The following is a 13264-nucleotide window of genomic DNA, read 5'->3' on the forward strand; positions in this document are numbered from 1 at the left end:
CCATGCCCGGGCCCCGCCGGCCCACGGGCAGCGCCCGCGCACGGCATGCCGGGAGCGCCCTCTGCCGTGGCTGGGCTACAGCCCCCAGCAGGCAGCGTGACAGGTAGAAGAGAGCCAATAGCCACGCCGCTTACAGCGCGGCATTGACGTCGGGGACCAATAGGATGAGGGCTTTCTGGGGATGCCCTGTCGGCAGCGAGCATGGCGCCTCCCGCACGCTACTGCGTCCCTGGTGAGTGCCGCCCGGGGCGGTCCGGGGCTCCTGGGATTGGGGTGCTACTGCCCGGGAAGGGGACGCGGTGGCCCAGGAGAGGAGTAAGGGACGAGGCAGTGCGGAGGGGCTTGCCCCGGGGATGCCCCTCACTGGGCCGGCTGGGAGCGAGCGCTGTCCCCGGAGCGGGATGCCCCGGCAGCCCCTGAGCCCCTTGTGTCGCAGGTGAGCGGCTGTGCAGCACGGAAGAGGCCACGGCTGGCAGTGGGACCTACACCCGTCATGGTTTCATCTTCTCCTCGCTGGCCGGCTGCCTGGAGAGGAGGAATGAGGACAGCGAGGTGAGCGCGGCCTCGGCATGGCTGCTCCTGCCCGGGGCTGACTGCCGTGCGCCCAGGCTGCGCAGCCTCCTTGGAGATTGGGCTCCGACGGGGAATTGGACTCCGACGGGGTTCGGCTGGTGATCCTGTGCACGAGCTGTGCCCTGTGCTGACTCTCTCTTGCACTGCAGCTGCCCGTGGTGTCGGTGGTGAGAGACAGCGAGTCCCAGCTCCTGCCCAACGTGGGGGCCGTGGTGACATGCAAGGTGGGGCGCTGGAGCACTGCGTTGATAAACTGCACGGCTTCGGTTCCCTCTGTCTCTTACTGAGCTTTGTTCCTGCTCGCAGATAGGGTCGGTGAGGAGTCACTGGGCTTGTTTGTCCCCTCTGTACAACTCCCACCAGGGCAGGGGCAGCTCAGGGGCTCCCTTGGGTTCCTCACTCACAGAGAAAGTGGGTATTGGCATGAGGAACACCTGCCCTGGGATTGAGGTGGGCTTGAGGGGAGGTTTTTCTTTGCTCTCCTTCCATAACTCTTTTTGGGGCAGGCAACATGCAGGTCAGTGCCTCAAGCAGCTTGGAGAAAGGGTGGCACAGACCAGGGATTAGTTTCCTTACATTCATGATGGAGGGAGAGGGACTGGGATCACTGCAGGTCTCAGCCTTATTCTAGTGCCTCGAATTGCACAAGTATCATCTTCCTCGCCTGGCTTGCTGCCAGGTGTCCCACCATTGCTTGGTCACAGGCAGGAGGAGGCCAAGTGAGACCTGAGCTCCCCAGGCAGCCCTGTCCTGCTTGCTCCTTGCCCTTTCCCTGCCTGGAGCACTGATTCTCCTTTTCCTACATGCAGGTCTGCAGCATTAACTCCCGCTTTGCCAAGGTGCACATCTTGTATGTTGGCTCCACACCACTGAAATCCACCTTCCGAGGGACCATACGGTAGGGAAAAGGTTAGGATCCTCCACCCTTCGGGGGGAGGAAGGCTGCTGTGGGCAGTGCAGCTGGCTGTCCTGAGCTGGAGCTCTGCCCTGAGCACTGGGCTGGTGTCCAACAGGTCCTGGAGAGCGCCCAGGAAGGCCAGGGTAGCTTCTGCCACAGGCTGTTGAGCCGCCTTTGCTCATTGGCACTCAGATCCCTCCATCTCCTTTTTCAGGAGAGAAGATATCCGAGCCACGGAGAAGGATAAGGTCAGTGAGGCACTGCCAGTAACTTTTCCACACCCATCGCCCCCAGTTTCTGCGCATTGGGGCCCTGTCCCCCCACTGACAGCACCCTGGCACTGTGTGGTGTTGCCTGCTCTCTCCTGTGCAGGTAGAAGTGTACAAGAGCTTCCGCCCCAGTGACATCGTCCTGGCCAAAGTTGTATCCTTCCCCCTCAGGGACAGTGAGTTGGCTCAAGCTCTCTTGTGGAAGTCTTTCCCTTAACTCCTGTCCAACCAGATCTCCTTGGGGGATGCGCAGTCCAACTACCTGCTGAGCACAGCAGAGAATGAGCTGGGCGTGGTGGTGGCACGAAGTGAGGCAGGTAGGGACAGGACAGAGACAGGGCCTAGGCTGAAACAGTTCTGCCTCATCCCTCCCTGAGGGGCAACTGATGCAGCTGCCTCCCTCTCCACATGGAGGAATGCAAGTTTGGGAAGGAGCAACCCTGACATACTGTGTCCCCAGGGGTGCAGATGGTGCCCATCAGCTGGTGCGAGATGCAGTGCCCACGGACACACACCAAGGAGTTCCGTAAGGTGGCCCGGGTGCAGCCCCAGTTCCTGCAGACATGATGCCTGAGGGGCAGCAGGAGGCTGCAGGACTGGGGCCTGTGGAGCCAGAGCAGCCCCTGGGCTCCCATCTCCTTCACAGGTCCGGCCAGGCCCCCCACTGGCAGGACAGGTTTGCTACTTGTGGATAATAAACATTTTTTGAGAGCTCCATGCTTTGTTCATTACAGCCTATGGAGGAGCCAGGGCTGCCTGTGGCACTCTGATCTGGCTCCTGCAGCAGAATGGGTGAGGGAACAGCTTCTACAGCACCAGGGCCACAAGAAAGCACGTTTTCAGTGCTGGGAGAGGAGTGATGGGTGCCTTTCCTGCAGTGAGAGCAACAGCACAGAGCCCCAGGCTGTGGCTGCGCCACCCTAGGCACTCGCCAGGTTGGTTTCCCCACGTGGGAGTCAAGGCTGGAGCAGAGCCTGTCTCAGCACACTGATAACCAGTGTGGGCTGTGGCTGAAAACAGCCTGGGGACACCACATCTCATCTCCTCAGGCCCCAGTGAGTACCCGGCCCTTGGGATGAGGGTGTGGCACACAGGGAGACCAAAAACCACAGCATGGCAGGGTGTCACCCTCTCAGGCAGGGATTGCGGAGCAGTGCTTTGCTCCTTGAGCCTGGCACAGCTTCTGCACCCTCCTGTCTGTGCTCAGCAGTGACTGCTGCCTTGCACACGTGCTGGCAGCAGGGAGCCCCCCATGGCCCGCAGACACATGGACACCTCCTTATTGCGCATTACTCCTTTATTGAACTGGAACAAGACAGCTGCTATGGTTGGACAGTTACGCTGACCCTGTGCAAGCCCAGGCTCATGACACCGGCAGGGGGGAGGTCACAGTGACAGGCCACGTACACACACGTGAGGGATGGGACACAACAGCACCTGCTTCACCAGCAGGATGAGGATGGGCATCAGCTGGGGGAAGTATGTGGCGGACACGGACCTCCAGGCAACAGGCTCCCTCCTTGTCTGAAGGCAGTATAGTTAAAGCAGGGGCTGGCAGAGCTGGGCCCAGAGTCGTGAGTACCACCCTGGGGTGCTGTACCACATGCACCACAACGCAACCCTTCCAGTGGCATCCCGGTCACTGTGCTACGCACCCACAAGGAGATGGGGAACCCACCTTGGTCACTGCCTGCACTGCACTCACCTCACTGCTCCCAGGACTAAATCAAGTGACAAAACTACAGTAAACGGGTGATGAGAGCTGCCAGGGATGAAAAGCAAAGGAGGAGCCTGGCATGGGAAGGGATTGCTCGGTGTGTCCCCCTGCAGACAGAGTCTGAGGGTTGGGATCATGGCTGGAGAGGTGTGTGGTCGCTGCCTGGCAGAGCCAGGGCTCCCTTTCACACCAGACCTCCGTGTCCAGCCCTCGCCCCGGGGCCCCCAGGCTGTCTGCAGAGGGGAGCCTAGTCTGAGGGAATGGGCCTAACCGTGGGGAGCGGCTCCAGCTCCACAGCTCCAAGTTCCTGCAACTGTGGGGGTGTGAACAGAGGGGTGGGGAATGGCAGGGGGCTCTACTACATGCTGGTCTGATGCCTGCCCTCACTTCTTGGCCTTGCCCTGAGCAGCAACAGCCTCCATGGCCTTGCGCACAGTCTCCTCATCCCCCAGGAACTGCATGGGCTTGACAGGTTTCAGGTTCTTGTCCAGCTCGTAGACAATGGGGATGCCGGTGGGCAGGTTCAGCTCCATGATGGCCTCTTCTGACATGCCTGTGAACACAGCAGTGCCATCACTCCTGGACTTTGCCACAGGGCCAGCTGGGGAAGCAGGGAGGTCCCTGGGATGCCCTTGCAGGGGTGACCTACCTTCCAGGTGCTTGACAATCCCACGCAGGCTATTACCGTGGGCAGCAATAAGGACTCGTTTGCCCTCTTTGATCTGTGGGACGATTTCCTCATTCCAGAAAGGCAGAGCCCGGGCAATGGTGTCCTTCAAGCTCTCACATGTCGGCAGCTGGTCCTCTGTCAGGTCGGCATAGCGACGATCCTGGGAGAACGACCATGCTCACACAGCAGCCCAGTGCCCCCCATCCAGTGTGGGAAGATGGTGGCAAGATTTTGTCCCTCCCCCAAATTCTCCACCTGCGGACCCACTAGATGGGCTTGGAAGCAAGGAAGTGCCTTTGAGGTTTGAGGCTGCAATGAGTCACAGTCAGGGCCATGAGCCCTCCTGGGAAAAGTCATACATTGCCTATCCGGGCAAAGAAACCAGATCAAATATCCATGAATGGGTCATGGCACTAATGATTAACAGAGGTATTGCCCCTCTGCTTTGGACCTGTCTGTGCAGTGCCCAGGGGTTCAACTCCACAGGGAGGGAGTAAGATAAACTCAGCCCAAAGCCAACCAGCACCATGCTGAACAGCCCCAGGTAACACAGCAGAAACACAGGAGACCTTATAGAGGAAGCCAGGCCACACGGCAGGTGACTTTTAGGAGACTCCCTACAAGGCAACCAAAGAGCAATGGGTTTTACCTTCGCAATAGTGCTGTAGAAGGGGTGGTCAGACTGCATGGGAGGCGGAGGGATGTCATAGGAGCGCCTCCAGATCTTGACCTGCGCCTCACCGTGCTTTGCCGCTGTCTCAGCTTTGTTCAAACCCGTGAGAGCCCCATAGTGCCTCTCATTTAGGCGCCAGGTCCGGATAACGGGTAACCACATTTGATCAATGGCATCCAGGACGGTCCAGAGTGTACGGATCGCCCGTTTTTGTACCGAGGTGAAGCAGATGTCGAACTCATAGCCGGCATCTAGAAAATACGGGAGAAGGGGGAGGCGGGGGAAGACCAGGAAGGTGAGTGCCGGGCCTTATGCAACCGGTGAAAGGGCAAGGGCGGCGGCCTCACCGCACCGGTACCGATCGCGCCCTCGCCGTTACGGAAACCGGCAGTGGCCAGGACGCAACCGGCACCGGAGAACCAACATACTGCGGTACCTACGACTCTCCCAGCAGTACTGAAGCCCCGACCTGGCACTGGAGGCCACCCCCGTCACCGAAGAGCCCCAAACCAGCAGCCGTTAGGCTTGACGTGGCCGCACTAGGCCGTATCCCTTCCCCAACGTCCCCCGCAACCCCCCTCTTGGCCGACACCCCCCCTCTCGTTCACCAGTACCTCGGAGGGCCTCGCCGCCGCGCCGCGCCTCTTGCTGCCCGGCGGGGCTGAGGGCGGCGTCGTACCATCCGCTGAAGCGGTTCTCGAGGTTCCAGGCGCTCTCGCCGTGGCGGACGAGGACGAGCCGGTACGCGGCAGCCATGGCGGGCTGAGGGACCGGCGCGCGCTACTCCTCACGCTGCTGCCGCGCGCGACTGACGCCCCCGCTCGGCCCCGCCCCGCCCCGCGCGCCGCCGGTCGGCGGGAGGCGCATGCGCGCAACGAGCGCCAGGCGGAGGCGCACGTACCGCATGGCGCGGCCCCGAAGGGCGGTGCGACCTTCAGGGCGTGGCGTCACCGGGACGTCACGACACGCAGTAATACGTAACGCGTGACTCCTCGCGCGTGGCTACGGGCTCGGTCTGAACGGTTCCACAGGGCCGCGGCTTCGGCACGGGGATGGCTGGTGGGCCCTTGCTGGTGGCTGCCCCTGGGCCCTTCGGGTCTCCCATCTCAGCCCCGATTCGGCACGATCCCGCTGAGCTTCCCCGACCCCGCTTCTCGCCCGCCGGGCCGGGATGAGGCCTTCCCTGACCGCTGCCCTCACTCAAGATGGCGGCTGACGCCGGAAGCGGAAAGGGGGCGCGGGGCGCAGCCGCACGTGGAACTGGGTCCAGCATGGCGCGGAGCGGGAGGCTGCGGTCGGGAGCCGCGGCTAAGCTGAAGCGCTGGCGGAAGGGCCACAGCAGCGACTCCAACCCCGAGACCCGCCAGCATCGCCTGGCTGCCCGCAGCCGCTTCTGCAGCCGGCCGGCGGGTGAGGGCAGGGGCGGGCGGGGCGGTAGGGCGCCAGGGCGGGCGGCTCCTGAACTGTGCCCGGCGCTTCCCGGAGGGGTGCAGGGGCGCGGGGGGCTGCGAGGCGGACCTTGGGGACCTCCGAGAGCTGGGGCGGGGGCAGGAGGGAGACCGGAGCCGCTGATAGTTCCGGGGTGCGGCGGAGGCTGCAAATCAGGGAGGACAACCGAGGCCGCGGCGTAACGAGTTAACCTCATCGTGACACCGAGCCTCAGAAGCGGAATGGGGCACCGCATGCTGCAGTGCCTGTCGCCCTGCGAGGCTCCCCAAAGGTCATGGCCACACCCCTTAGCGCTGCTGTGGTGTCTGGTGCGGTGAGGAACGTGACAAGCTCCCACTGATGGGCCACATGATGGGGAAGGTAAACCAAAGTGTACCGGGCACTGCGAGAGCACTGGCTGCTCCTGGCCAGGGAGATCCTTCTCCTGCAGATGCTGGCTGCAGGCTGATGTCTGCACTCAGACGGACGTGCAGCATGTGTCCTGGCTGTCTGGTTGCCAGGGCTTCAGGTGGAAGAAGATAAATAGGGCAGAGTACAAGAAGCACCTTAGTGTTAAAGCCTTGGCACACCGGCACACGTTTGTGTGGATGTGATGCTCTCTTCCATCAGAGGAGATGTCTGGATGGTGCTCTGGTTTCTCTTCACTGGAATGAGGAGCTCTTTACAGTTATTCATGTGCTTTTGCCCATTGGGTGAAGCAGCACCTGTATTCCACAAGCTGGAGATGAGCTCCAGCCAAGCCAGTCTGGCTGAGAGAGGAGGGGAGCATGGGGGATTTTGGGGTGAATGGTGGAGCAATGTGACTTCGCAGTTCTGACACGTCTCTCACCCCTGCAGAGAAAAGTAACTTGACGGTGGATGCAGTGAAGCTGCACAATGAGCTGCAGTCGGGGTCCCTGCGTCTGGAGCGGGCGAGTGACAGTGCTCAGGTCCGTATGGAGGAGGACAGTGCTGAAGAGGCTGCCACAGAGAAGTCTTCTGGCACCTTCCTGAGCGGGCTGAGCGACTGCACCAACATCACCTTCAGCAAGGTGCAGCGCTTCTGGGAATCCAACTCTGCTGCTCACAAAGAGGTATGGACAGGAGCAGGGCTGGGGACAGGGGTGTCTGGTGGGGATGCCCCCCTGGCTGTGAGGCTGAGGGGTACTGACCTGCTTTGGTGGCTGCTCACAGATCTGTGCCGTGCTGGCGGCTGTGACAGAGGTGATCCGCTCCCGGGGCGGCAAGGAGAGCGAGACGGAGTACTTTGCTGCACTGGTGAGTGCTGGTTGTGTGGAAGAGGTGCGAGGGGAGCTGCTGCTGGCAGCATGGGTGGGCTCTCAGGAGGGATGGAGAAAGGTGCTGTGATTATAGCCAAGGCCCTGAGTGTTTTTCTTCAGCAGAGATGCTGTTGGGCTGCTCCTGGTTTTTTTTTTCCTCTTGCCAAGGGTTGGTGAAGGGCTGTCCTGGTGTGAGCCCCTGCTCCCCATCGCTTATCCATCTTCTGTTTCCAGATGACCACGCTGGAGGCAGTGGAGTCCCCCGAGTCACTGTCTGCTGTTGCATACCTGCTTAACCTTGTCTTAAAGCGGTGAGTGCCTGGCAGAGGAGCAGGGAGAGCTACCAGACCCAATCATGGAAAAGGGATTGGTGCTGTTTCCCTCCCCAGGCTGGGGAAGGGACCTAGCTAGGGTGAGCTGCCGATGCAGTCCCCTGTGTGACTGCAGCTATCTGCTCCTCACCCCACTGATATGTTCCCTTCTCCTGGCAGGGTCCCAAGCCCTGTTCTTATTAAAAAGTTCTCAGATGCCTCAAAAGCGTTCATGAGTATCGTGTCCTCACAGGCCTGCAGCAGCTCCACCTCTGCCCTGCGATGGGTGAGTAGCCAAGAGGCAGCCAGCTGTGTCAGCTCTGCCCAGGGTCTGCTGACTGCTGGGGTCAAGGCTGCTGCTGTAGGGTGGTGCTGGGTGCTCGGCCTGAGGCTCTTGCAGTGAAAGGGAGATGTCTCTGTGGGGTGATGCTAATGCCCCTGCTGCTCCCTTGTCATAGGTCCTCTCTTGCCTGGCCACGCTGCTACGGAAGCAAGATTTGGCAGCCTGGAGCTATCCCATCACCCTGCAGGTCTATCATGGCTTGCTGAGCTTTTGTGTTCATACCAAGCCCAAGGTGAGAGCCCAGTGCTTCTGGCAGGAGATGATGCTGCTTTTGGGGTTTGTTTCTGGGGACAGCTGTATCCCCCTGGTCTGTAGCTTCTACTGACCTGGGTTCTTCTTCCCCCAGGTGCGGAAAGCAGCACAGTATGGTGTGTGCTCTGTCCTGAGGGGCAGCGAGTTCATGTTTGGTGATGCAGCCCCTGAGCATCACCCTGCAGCACCCTCTACCGCCAAGTTCTGTGTGCAGGAGATTGAAAAAGCTGGAGGTGTGGGGCACTGGAGCATGGGGTCTGTAGCTGAATGTGGGGGACTCTGCCATGGTGGGACAATAAGGACTTGGAGGGAAGAGGGGAGGTTGCAGCACTCTGGATTGCTGGGGAGGGTATGAGATATCTTTGGGGCACCTACGGTATTTTGAAGCTTCCTCAGCCATTCTGTTGCTTTCCTCTCTCCAGAAGGCAGGGGAGTGTCCACCCTGGCTCTGTGGGTCAGCCCCACTGCTGTCGGGGGGCTTTGCCTTGGGCAGGGCTTTGCCGTGGGGTGCCACAGGCTCAGAGGTTGCTCTGCTCCTGTAGGTGCCAAGGAAGCCACCACCACCCTGCATGTCCTTGCCCTGCTGCGGGATGTGCTGCCCTGCTTCCCTGCAGCTTTGGTGAAGACCTGCTGTGAGACCTTGCTCCGAGTCATGACCCTCAGCCATGTGGTGAGTGTTCCCACTCCAGGGATGACAAGGGCAGACCCTTTCCCTAAGGGCTGCATTCTGGGAGGGATCAGACTCTCTTCACTGCCAACTGGGAGGCTGGAAATGCAGGATGCAAATGGAGGAGAGCGCAGGACAGCTTGCTGGCCTGACTTCTACGGAAGAGGGAGACTGTGCAGATGGGGCACAGTTGCAGCAGTGCTGCGTTTTCCAGAGCAGAGCCTTCTTTGGGGTAGGAGGACAGTGGGTTCAAAGCAGAGCCCCGTCTTCTGACACCGTGTCGTTTGCAGCTGGTGACAGCATGTGCCATGCAAGCCTTCCACAGCCTCTTCAGTGCCCAGGCCAGCGTGGCCTGCCTGCCAGCTGAGCTCAATGCCCAGATCATCACTGTGAGTGCGGGGTATCAGTGTGGGGAGGGACAGAGCTGGCAGTTGCACAGCATCCACCTGCCTACCCCACCTTCTGCTTCCACAGGCTCTCTACGACTACGTGCCCAGCACGAGTGACCTGCAGCCCCTTCTGACCTGGCTGTCCACCATGGAGCGGGCACACATCAACCTGGCCAGGTGCAGGCAGGGGCCGTGGCTGGGCAAGGGGACAGGCAGCTGCTTGGTCTCTAATCTGGCCTTTCTCTCCTCTCCAGGCTGCAGAAGGACCTGTGCTGGGCTCACCTGCCCCGGCTCTTCTCTGCTGCCATGAACTGCTTCCTCTCCCCACACTCCCAGGTGGTGTCAGCAGCAGCGCAGACCCTGCAGGTACCTCACCAAGGCATCTCTCCCCTCTTGGATGCCCTGGGCCTTGCAGGGGGCTCTGCCTTGGGGCTTGCCAAGGAGTGGTGTGCCCCTCTGTGCCTGCAAGGCTGGGGGTTCCATGATCCAACAGCTGTCCCATTTTCCCTGCTTGCCCTTGCAGGTTCTCCTCAGTGAGTGCATTGCTCCCCACATGGAGGACATTGGCACTGTCTCCACATCTGCCCCAGCCCCTGCTGCTCACCTGTGCAAGATGTTCAGGTGAGGAGCAGTGATATGGGAGGGGCTGTCCCCATGGGTCTGGCTGCCCAGCCTCTGCCCAGTCCTCAATGGGTCTGGCAGGCTTGGTGGGCACCCTGAATACTGCTGGTGTGACTGTCTCCTTTCTGCTCCCCAGATCAGTGGAGGAAGGGCTGACATACCGTTTCCATGCAGCGTGGGATGAGGTGCTGCGAGTGCTGGAGGTCTTCTTCGAGACATGTGGGAAGCAGTGCCATCCCATCATGAGGAAGGTGAGTCAGGCTGGGAGGGCACAGGTTCATCCATAGAGGCAGGTAGGGTGCCTGTGTTTCCCCCTCCAGCTGTGGAGCAGGGTCATGCTGTTTGCCCTGCTCTGTTGTCCGTGTGGGGCCAGAGTGTGTGCAGCTCTGGGACACTTGGCACAGGGACATGCAGGGCAGCTGGCATCCCTGGCAGAGTGAGTGATATGTGCTAGACCTGCCCACATGGCTCTTCTGTGACTGTCCTGCCCTGTCCCCACAGTGTCTCCAGTCCTTGTGTGACCTGCGTCTCTCCCCACACTTTCCCTCCACTGCTGAAGTGGCCCATGCTGTGAGCACCATGGGTCCCGAGGTGCTGCTGGAATCTGTGCCCCTGCAGATCGATGGCAAGGAGTGAGTACAGTCACGGGGTAGCATGCAGCTGTTATGTTCCTGTTCAGTCTCCGTGCAGTGCTGCAGATGTGGCTGCTAAGCCTACCTGTGCCCAGCTTTGGGGCTGGGTGAAAGTGCCCTGTGCCCAGGATCTGATGCTGACCCTCCTGACCAATGCCTTTCCTCCGCAGGGAGACGCTGGATTTTCCCCGCAGCTGGCTCCTGCCTGTGCTGCGGGACAACGTGCAGGGTGCACGGCTTGGCTTCTTCACCAGTTACTTCTTGCCTTTGGCAGCTGCCCTGAAAAGCAGAGGTGAGGAGAGCAGCATGGTGGGGGTCTCAGTAGTCCAGGGTGTTCTGTGGGACCTCCGTTTTCTGCCCTGAGATGGAGCAAGGCTTTGCAACATCTTCTGCTCCACTCATCTTCTCTTTCTCTTCTGCAGCCCTGGAGTTTACCCAGGCTGGGAAGAGTGTGGAGGCCAAGATCTACGACACGCTGCAGTGGCAGGTAACAAGCAGTGCCTGGGAGCCCTGCCATACTGTACCCCTGGTACCAGGCTGGGGAGCAGTGACTTGGGCAAAGACTGTGGCCTCCCACCTTTTCCTTTGCCTTTCAGGTCTGGACTCTGCTGCCTGGCTTCTGCACCCACCCCACAGATGTGCTGGGAGCCTTCAAGGGGCTGGCCCGCACCCTGGGCATGGCCATCAGTGAGCGCCCAGACCTCCGCCCCACTGTGTGCCAGGCCTTGCGCACCCTCATCCACAAAGGCTGCGAGACAGGTTGGGGTGGAAACAGACCCTTGTGGTGGGTCCCTGTTGCCTGTGGGAGGGGAGATGCTGATCTGTAGCCTTCTGTCATCCTTTCCCTAGATGCAGAGCGGGCAGAAGTGGGTCGCTTTGCCAAAAATTTCCTGCCCATCCTGTTCAACGTGTACAGCCAACCTGAGGAGGAGGGGGGCACAAGTGCTCAGCGCCGCTCCGTGCTGGACACTGTCCGTGCTTACCTGACTGTCACGGATCCTCAGGTGAGGGGCCCATGGGGCACTGGGGCAAGCTGTCCTGGCTCAGGCCAGCATCTCCCAGCCAGACCCAGTGTGATGGGGCTTTGGTGCATGTCTGATTGAAGAGGACAGGAAGAAAGGCTCTGACCAGAGAGCAGCCCTTCCTGCTCTCATGGGTAGGGAGACCTTTCTAGCCCGTGGTTTGGGATTTCCCAATCTTGCAGTCACATCTGGCCCATCATGCACGAGCTCTTTGTGAATTTGTCCAGGTCTTTTTGGACTCACTGGTGCTTCTGGTCTCCACAAAGTTCTGTGGCAAGTTGTTTGCCAGGTGGGTTGCAAACTCTCGTAAAAGCACTCCTTTCATTCAGTTCTGATCCTGCTCTCTCTGCCTGCCCTGCAGATGGTGTGCGGATTCCTGGAGAAAGCCAGTGCAAAGCTGGCCAGTCTTGAGAGTTCCGAGTTCACCAGGTAACACCTGGGAGCTGGTGCTACTGGGTAAAACTCCTGGTGTGCTCCTGGTGAGCAGCACTAGGGCACTGTCCTGTGTGGGCTGTGCCACCATTGTGCACTTGATGTGACTTGCAGCTGACATCCCAGCTTGGTCAGGCAGTGGTAGTGATGCCACAGTTAACCAGCTGTGTGTCCTTCTCGGCTGCAGACTCTCCATCCTGGACCTGGTAGTGGCAATGGCACCCTATGCTGATGAGCAGTCCCTGGGCTCCCTGTACCGTACCATCCAGCCTTCCCTCCAGGTGGGTTGGTCCCCAGCCCTGATGGGTGCAAGGGCTGCAGTGGGGCACCTTCTGCTTTCTGCCAGCTTGGACCCACACTCTGGTGATTGAGCAGCTGCCATAGGGGATAGGTCTCTGCTGGGTGGTGTGGGGTGCTGGTGTCCCTTCAGACACCGTGGTGAGGGGCTGCCTTGACAGTGGGAGCATGTTGGCTGTCCCTGCAGAGCAAAGAGCGCAGCATGCAGAAGAAGGCGTATCGCGTGCTGGAGGAGGTGTGTGCTGCTCCCCACGCTCCCTGCCAGGCCTTCATCCGCTCCCACCTCCAGGACCTGCAGACAGCGCTGCTGGACTCGCTCAAGAGCACAGCATCCCCAGCCAAGAGAGTGAGAACAAGGGCTGTGGTGGTGGTGACCAGCCACTGCTGGGAGGGAAGGGATGGGGTGGGCGACAGGGTAACCAGCTGTGTGTCCCTGGGTGTATCAGTGCTGGTCTGTTTCTTTCCCCAGCCCCGGCTGAAATGCCTGTTCCACATTGTGAAGCAGCTATCTGCAGAGTACGAGCCTTTTGTCACTGCCCTGGTCCCAGAGGTGAGCATGGTCCCTTGTGAGAAGCTGGCTGGTTCTGGCTGTGGTAGTGGCAGCAGTGGGTGACGTGCCTGTGTTCCTCCAGGTCATCCTATGCACCAAGGAGGTGTCGGTGGGGGCCCGCAAGAACGCCTTCATGCTGCTCGTGGAGATGGGGCATGCTTTCATCCGCTTTGGACCCACCCCTGAAGGTGAGCTTCTGTTCTACTTGCTCAGTCCTACGGCCACTCTGGCCGCAGAGCA

At 60.3% G+C, this 13264-nt stretch overlaps 3 protein-coding genes across 6 annotated transcripts in view; 2 read left to right on the forward strand and 1 right to left on the reverse strand.

Moving 5' to 3' along the window:
* The first annotated feature begins 129 nt into the window (after positions 1-129).
* On the forward strand, positions 130-2457 carry EXOSC1 (exosome component 1). Of its 4 annotated transcripts, none has more exons than XM_017726105.1 (8): positions 131-232; positions 437-552; positions 723-797; positions 1383-1471; positions 1686-1719; positions 1844-1894; positions 1973-2057; positions 2155-2457. In XM_017726105.1, the coding sequence occupies exons 1-8, from the start codon at positions 202-204 to the stop codon at positions 2268-2270; spliced, it is 597 nt and encodes a 198-aa protein (XP_017581594.1). In that variant the 5' UTR covers positions 131-201; the 3' UTR covers positions 2271-2457. The 4 variants fall into 4 exon arrangements, with proteins under 4 accessions (XP_017581595.1, XP_017581594.1, XP_008642049.1 ...); XM_008643827.2 differs by having other exon boundaries at positions 2201-2457; XM_017726106.1 differs by lacking the exon at positions 723-797 and having other exon boundaries at positions 130-232.
* A 562-nt stretch (positions 2458-3019) lies between these two features.
* Positions 3020-5622, reverse strand: PGAM1 (phosphoglycerate mutase 1). The gene is made up of 4 exons (XM_008643828.2): positions 5415-5622; positions 4777-5051; positions 4107-4287; positions 3020-4010 (listed from the first exon to the last, which is right to left on the reverse strand). The coding sequence occupies exons 1-4, from the start codon at positions 5554-5556 to the stop codon at positions 3841-3843; spliced, it is 768 nt and encodes a 255-aa protein (XP_008642050.1). The 5' UTR covers positions 5557-5622; the 3' UTR covers positions 3020-3840.
* A 407-nt stretch (positions 5623-6029) lies between these two features.
* The window catches only part of RRP12 (ribosomal RNA processing 12 homolog), an 11760-nt gene continuing 4525 nt past the window's right edge, over positions 6030-13264 (forward strand). The window contains exons 1-23 of the mRNA XM_008643830.2: positions 6030-6210; positions 7087-7322; positions 7423-7506; positions 7743-7819; positions 8000-8105; positions 8278-8394; positions 8509-8647; positions 8957-9084; positions 9372-9470; positions 9556-9647; positions 9725-9836; positions 9994-10091; positions 10228-10342; positions 10593-10723; positions 10894-11015; positions 11146-11210; positions 11320-11482; positions 11573-11727; positions 12107-12174; positions 12365-12458; positions 12662-12820; positions 12944-13024; positions 13107-13212. Coding sequence (XP_008642052.1) covers positions 6072-6210; positions 7087-7322; positions 7423-7506; positions 7743-7819; positions 8000-8105; positions 8278-8394; positions 8509-8647; positions 8957-9084; positions 9372-9470; positions 9556-9647; positions 9725-9836; positions 9994-10091; positions 10228-10342; positions 10593-10723; positions 10894-11015; positions 11146-11210; positions 11320-11482; positions 11573-11727; positions 12107-12174; positions 12365-12458; positions 12662-12820; positions 12944-13024; positions 13107-13212 — 2686 coding nt within the window. The 5' untranslated portion in view covers positions 6030-6071. The remainder of the gene's footprint in view (positions 6211-7086; positions 7323-7422; positions 7507-7742; positions 7820-7999; positions 8106-8277; positions 8395-8508; positions 8648-8956; positions 9085-9371; positions 9471-9555; positions 9648-9724; positions 9837-9993; positions 10092-10227; positions 10343-10592; positions 10724-10893; positions 11016-11145; positions 11211-11319; positions 11483-11572; positions 11728-12106; positions 12175-12364; positions 12459-12661; positions 12821-12943; positions 13025-13106; positions 13213-13264) is intronic.

This window comes from Corvus brachyrhynchos, unplaced genomic scaffold, assembly GCF_000691975.1.
Source record: "Corvus brachyrhynchos isolate BGI_N302 unplaced genomic scaffold, ASM69197v1 scaffold61, whole genome shotgun sequence".
Classification (NCBI taxonomy): domain Eukaryota; kingdom Metazoa; phylum Chordata; class Aves; order Passeriformes; family Corvidae; genus Corvus; species Corvus brachyrhynchos.